This window comes from Centroberyx affinis, unplaced genomic scaffold (assembly GCF_046629955.1).
Source record: "Centroberyx affinis isolate AG114_WGS23_722 - 3 ecotype Tasmania unplaced genomic scaffold, CSIRO-AGI_Caff_v1 ptg000950l_1, whole genome shotgun sequence".
Taxonomy (NCBI): Eukaryota; Metazoa; Chordata; class Actinopteri; order Beryciformes; family Berycidae; genus Centroberyx; species Centroberyx affinis.
In genome coordinates this window covers 124,391-130,390 of record NW_027279524.1, presented here as the reverse complement: position 1 = coordinate 130,390, position 6,000 = coordinate 124,391, and the positions used below count along the sequence as shown (strand labels likewise).

The 6,000-nt window shown below is 47.4% G+C and overlaps 1 protein-coding gene across 2 annotated transcripts in view; it reads left to right on the top strand.

The window, feature by feature from the left end:
* The first annotated feature begins 1,293 nt into the window (after positions 1 to 1,293).
* Positions 1,294 to 6,000, top strand: part of LOC139646130 (breakpoint cluster region protein) — a 30,155-nt gene continuing 25,448 nt past the window's right edge. The window contains exons 1-2 of one of the 2 annotated variants that reach the window (XM_071522042.1): positions 1,294 to 1,417; positions 1,643 to 3,009. In XM_071522042.1, the coding sequence (XP_071378143.1) occupies positions 1,653 to 3,009 (1,357 nt within the window). In that variant the 5' untranslated portion in view covers positions 1,294 to 1,417; positions 1,643 to 1,652. Of the gene's footprint in view, positions 3,010 to 6,000 lie in introns of both variants that reach the window. The other variant, XM_071522041.1, reaches the window with a different exon arrangement.

Here is a 6,000-nt window from a genome sequence, read left to right as displayed (position 1 = left end):
CCTATGTGGGTGGTTTTTTTTATGGTCGTGATGGTGAAGTCTGCTGTGGGGATTCCCTGCATTTGCTGCAGTTATTTTTTTCTACCGCTAGATGTCATGGCGTCCCTGATGTGCATAGCAACAGCTGAGCCACTGAGGTAATGATCATCACAGACAGTGGGTGAGGTTTTTACATGACAGGGACTGGGAAGACGCATCCCTCTATCCTTCAAAAGGGTCTGACTGCAGACCCCAGAAAGCTCTCACCTTGGTGGCTGAGACTGGGATCTGAATAAACTAAACTTTAAACCAAAAATACCAGACCAGTAAACGATTCTAGTGTTGTGATAGTAACTCACTGGCTTCTGAATGTCACCAAATTGTGAGGAGCCTAATAACATGTAACCTTTAATAACTATTCGCAGTGCACACCGCTGCCCTCCACGTTATATTTTGGTGGAGGAAGCTCGCAGGAATAACAGAACAATAACAGAATAAAAGTTGCAAATGAATTGAAATAAGTGCTGCTTGGGGGATCACATGTATATCGAATTAAAGAGAGCTTCTAAATATTCAGAAGAAGGTCTCGTTTTTTTTTTTTTTTTTTTTAATGTGACTTTTCAGGACCCACATCTTGTACTTGAACACACCGCCTCTGTCAGCCTAGTGAACTTTTGAACCGTCAGATGGCGATATTTCCACACAGGACAGTGGCTGTAAGTTGCAACACAATGAACTTTGGTAGGAACACAGAGTTCACAGAGCATGGCTGAGGGGCAGGTGTGCTTTGTAAGACACTAAACTGTCCGGGGTTAAGGTGTGGCAGGGGAAAGAATTGTCTATAAAAAAGAAGGCAAAATTTTAGCAACCAACAAAGGATTGTTGTTTGGGAAGACGGGACGTCGGGCTTCTGCATACTCTTCATCCACCTGAACTGTAACCAGCCTCAAGAACATCTTCCAGCGTATGAAATTCGTATTCACCGCATCGTGAGACGGTTTTTTGCCCTTAAAAGTGATTATTTATCTCCGTTATTGTAGTCCAGCTGCAATACTCTTCTACATTTCGTCGGGAACTAGGATGTATTGGTGAAATTCTTCTCGACGTTGCTAACTCTGCCTGCAAAGCCAGCTAGTGTTTTTGATTCGAACCGGTATTTAGACGAATGATAACTGTTTTGATAGATTTTGAGTACAAGGCTAAATCACATCCATGTAGCCCCTCCTCTTTCTGCAGCAACTATAACGCTGACGAGCAGCCAAACAGCAGAGTGCTGCGAGTCGGTCTGACATCCAGACACACAGAGGAAGACAGGATCTCCAGAGAATACAGCCACAAGCAGGGAAACAAGTGTGGGAAACACTGAGAGAAAGAAGGATAATCTTCATTTTCTTGGACTTTGTCAAAACGAGTGGAGGGATGGAACTTCTGATCTGGCGTCAGTAGGATGTTTTCTCATGTTTGTGAGTAAAGACTGTAAACTAAGCAGAAGGGAAGGAAAGAGTGAATCCCTACTTGTCTTCTGCAAAATAACACTTTCCCTTTAATTGTTATAGTTTATGGGAACAACAATGGCAGCTTTGAGTTGTAGACAGCTACGTTCAAGTCATGCTTTAGATATTGATATGTTTCTATTGTTAGTTAATTGAGTGTTTTCTGTCAGAGTAACAACAATGGTGGAACCAGTGGGGTTTGTGGAGGCGTGGAGAGCCCAGTTCCCTGAAGCGGATCCCCCTTCCATGGAGCTGAACTCACTGGGGGACATCGAGCAGGAACTGGACAAATGCAAGGCGTCTATCAGGCACTTGGAGAAGGAGGTGAACAAGGAGCGCTTTCGTATGATCTACCTGCAGACTCTACTCGCCAAGGAGAGGAAGTCTTACGACGGACAGCGGTGGGGCTTCAAGAGGACGCCCCACATGAACGTAGGGGACCAGTCCAGCGGCCCAGACAGTCACAGGTCCCACGCCGAAGAGGCGTCAGTGGAGGAGCTGCAGCGAGCGGCTGGCGAGACGGCGAGGTGTAAACAGCATCCGGAGGGAGAGGTGGAAGGTGTGTCCCCGGCCAGACAGAAGGGTGGGGTGTCACCCCTCCGACAAGAGGCAGAGCTTCCTGACTTCCCAGTGGGCATGGGCTCAGTGGCGGCTCTGAGATCCAACTTTGAGCGCATCAAGAGAGCCAACTCTCACTCAGCCGGGGACGGGAAAGGGCTGTCAGTGATGGGCGGTCCGGAGAGGCCCTTCTACGTCAACTTGGAGTACCATCACGAGAGAGGGCTGGTCAAAGTCAATGACAGGGAAGTCTCGGACAAGATCAGCACCCTGGGCTGCCAGGCTATGCAGATGGAGCGCAAGAGGTCCCTGCACTCCCTCCCAGGGAACCTCTCGGCCGTCACGGGGGACATCGGCAAGTCTGTCCAGAGAGGACGATCCACCGAGGGGAGCTGCGGATACAACGGGTCGTACGACGACATGGAGGTCAGCCCGCACTTCCTCAAAGACAGTGTGATCCGTTCCACCGGGGGGAAGTCTGAGCGGCAGCCAGCGGACTGTCAGCCCTACACCAGTGTGTACGTTGGGGGAATGATGGCGGACGGCGACGCCAGAGTCATCCACATTAGGGACCACAGCGTGGAGGAGGAGGCACACCTCACCTGGCCGAGGCGCTCCTACTCACCCGGCAGCTTTGACGACGTAGGAGGCGGCTACACGCCGGACTGCAGCTCCAATGAGAACCTGACATCCAGCGAGGAGGACTTCTCCTCAGGCCAGTCCAGCCACGTGTCCCCCAGTCCCACCACCTATCAGATGTACAGGGAGAAAAGCCGCTCGCCCTCCCAGCATTCCCAGCAGTCCTTTGACAGCAGCAGCCCCCCCACGCCCCTGTCTCAGAAACGTCTGAAGCAGCAGGTGGTGGTTTCTGAGGCGGCCATCATCGGAGTCCGTAAAACAGGCCAGATCTGGCCCAGTGACGGGGACTCCACCACATCCAGCAGGACCTCCCATGACAACAGTGTCCAAGGAGATCTGGGTAGGTTTACAAGGCGCACTGCATGAGCCAGATGTCCCCCCCCCCCCTTTTCATTTGCAGGATTAAAGACAGCAAAGTATTTTGATGAGTAGAGATATGAAAGCTGAAGTAGTAAATAGCACATTAAAGGCCCACTCTAATCACTGTCTGAAAGATGTCTGTGCTTGCCCGGGCTGACCTTGATCCAGACTAAGGCAGTGATGTGTTAAATGCACCTGCAATCTCCTTAATGATAACTCATAGTTTGACCTGATATTATAAATCGCCCTAAAACGTTTTCTGGAGGATTATTATGCACTTAAAATGCACTGAACCTTTACAGTAACTCAGTGGGTTTGCACTACTTTGAGGAGTGTGTGAGTTGTTTTCTTTACCCTTTGTAAGCACGCCTGTCCCCCCCCCACCCATTGAGTGCTGTAGTGCTCTTATCGAGATGCTCCGATTGAGACAGCGGGTGCCCCCAGGCCTCCCAGTCGCTCGGCCCTGTCCACCCAGAGTGTTTTTGTGTCAGCACACATCAGTGTTGTTGTCCTTGGCGCGGTGTAATTAACTTAAAGGGGTTTGTGTAGCGTGATAAATTTAGGGAGGCTCTTTTGTTACGGGAGGCGCATTGGAAAAAGCCCTGACAACTCACTAAAAAAGAGGATCGAGGGGCTCAAAGTGTGTCACACGGCTTCCAATCAAAATTTCTGCCATCAGTGTTTCCTGTTGTTATGTGTGAGCACAATAGGAGAATCGCTCATCCAGAATGTGTATTGACATGTTAACAATGTAACAATGTTAAGTGGGATAAGGAGAGTGGTCTTGGAAACTTGGTACTACCAAGGACATAAAGAGAGGCGGGAGCGGGGGTTCCTCTGCGAAAGTGTTCATCAAAGTGAATGATACACAAGGACATGTATTATTACTGTTTTACAAAGCAGGAGAGTGGAGTCTCTGCATTTCATGGCAAATTTTCAACTGACAGGATTGGGATAGAGACTCTGATTAGGATTGGAGCCGAAAATTGTCCGCTTCTACCAAAAAAAAAAAGTGTTATCCACTGTGGAGCAGATTAAGCAGATGATCAGAATAGGCTGTTGTTATATAAGGTGATCGAGTCCAAAGCTCTTGACACAAAGCATGCGATGAACAAGCAGATAGTCCATGATATAATCAGCATGAAGAGTAAGCTAGCAAGCTGCTCGGATGACTGAAACGTGCAAATCCATTCGATCTGGGTCTGCCCCGTTTCACTTTGCCATTTGTCGCACAATATTGCTAACACACTCTCTTTTTTTTTTTGCTCCATTGTTTTCATGCACAAAGCTTCCTGTTCTTTCCAAAGTGGAGAAAAATAACCAAGAGCAGATGCACAGGTAGTTCCTGTTTCTCTAATGATCAAAGGTGCACATTGCTAGAGTAATTTGTCATGGAAAGACCACTAGAGGCTAAACTTTTTTATTCTCTTAAATTATATTAATTTACTTTGTGCAGTTTGACATCTACTGTTGAAATTCATGATGCCACCGAGCCCTAAGTGTCGTTTTTGTCCAAAGGGGACATGTTGCTGAGGTAATGGCACTGCTGCTTCACGTGAACCATGCTTTGTGGATTACCAGAAATCTGGATTTATTTTGTGATGCCATAATAACATTACTGTGCACATTGCTGGATCAGGACTTGGGCAAGGAGTGGTTTTGAGGCAAGCCTTGCAATAAACTGCTCTCTGTTGTGGTCAGTGACTTCTAGGGAGCGCTTGGAAAGTTTCTTTCTTTTTTGTTGTGTTTATCATAAAACACTGCAGCGTTCACTAAAATCTATTAAATCAGCCTAGTAAAGCTAACTTAATCTTGCTGTTGTAAAGGAGCTCTGTACTCCAGTTAAGCTTCATATACAGTAGATTTCACATGTCTGTGTTTATGCCTAAATTAGGATTTACGTACATGGACTCCTGTATTTGGTGTGTGTGTGTGTTTATGTTACGCACCATGTCATGGAATTTCTAAATGGTGAAGCAGAGAATTGACGTGGTCCCCAGTGTTGTCTGCAAGTGTTTCAATGCCTGGCATGGTGGCAGGAGCTGCCTGTGCCGAGGAAATTGGACAGACTTGGCATTAGAGACAGCTACTGACTTGCACAAACAAACCTGTGCTCGTATTGCCACCAGCCCCCTATATCCCTCCCTGTAATCTTACTGAAATGGCCAGTCTAAAAATTGACACATCTCAAGGGTCTTCTTTTTTTGTATGAATAGGAGAATGAGTGTTGTCTCCTGGTTTCTGGTTATATAGGCCAATTGTCAAGCCGGGCTGTGAATAGAGCTGCTGATTAGCTGTGGGCCTTTAAGGAGGCCAGCTCTCTGATGGGTCTATTTTGCCATAATTAATTATCATCATGACACTGACATGCCTGTGGCCAGCCTTTTGCTGTGGCTGAAGGAGAGTCTGGATGTGTAGACTGTCTCATGGTTAATGTATTACAGTGAGCGGATGAGGGCATGGGAGAGTAGGTCGGCCGAAAGGGAAATGATAAATCTGCCATTAGTTTAATCATAATCCCTGTGCAAAAAAGGAACCTTGTCTTTCTGAGTGCGTTTTAGCTGAGCTTGCTTGTCGGCCAGCCTGTGGGTTGCCCAGCACAGTTCCTGTAGGTAGACGGGTCTGTCTGGGATGGCTTTGACACTAATAGAAAGTATCAGTCCGAAAGGTGATGAAGTCTGTCTGAATGTCTGGCTTCAGTCCAGGGGTTGGCACTACTTGCTGCCTCAGCAGGAGTCAGGAAGGTGCTGGTCCACACTTCTGGTTAATTGCAGACTCATGAATATTTTAGGTCCCTTAAGGAAGCCCAGACAGGCCTATCATTGTACCTGGATATCAACATCTGAGGTTTAGTGGTTAAGGAAGCTAAAGAATTCAGCCTCTCCCTTTCCTAGAATAAATGTAGGCCTAGGCCTACGAGAGGAAGTGCTGGCAGTTCTCTAAGTCAACAAAGTTTGACTGTGTGTGTGTG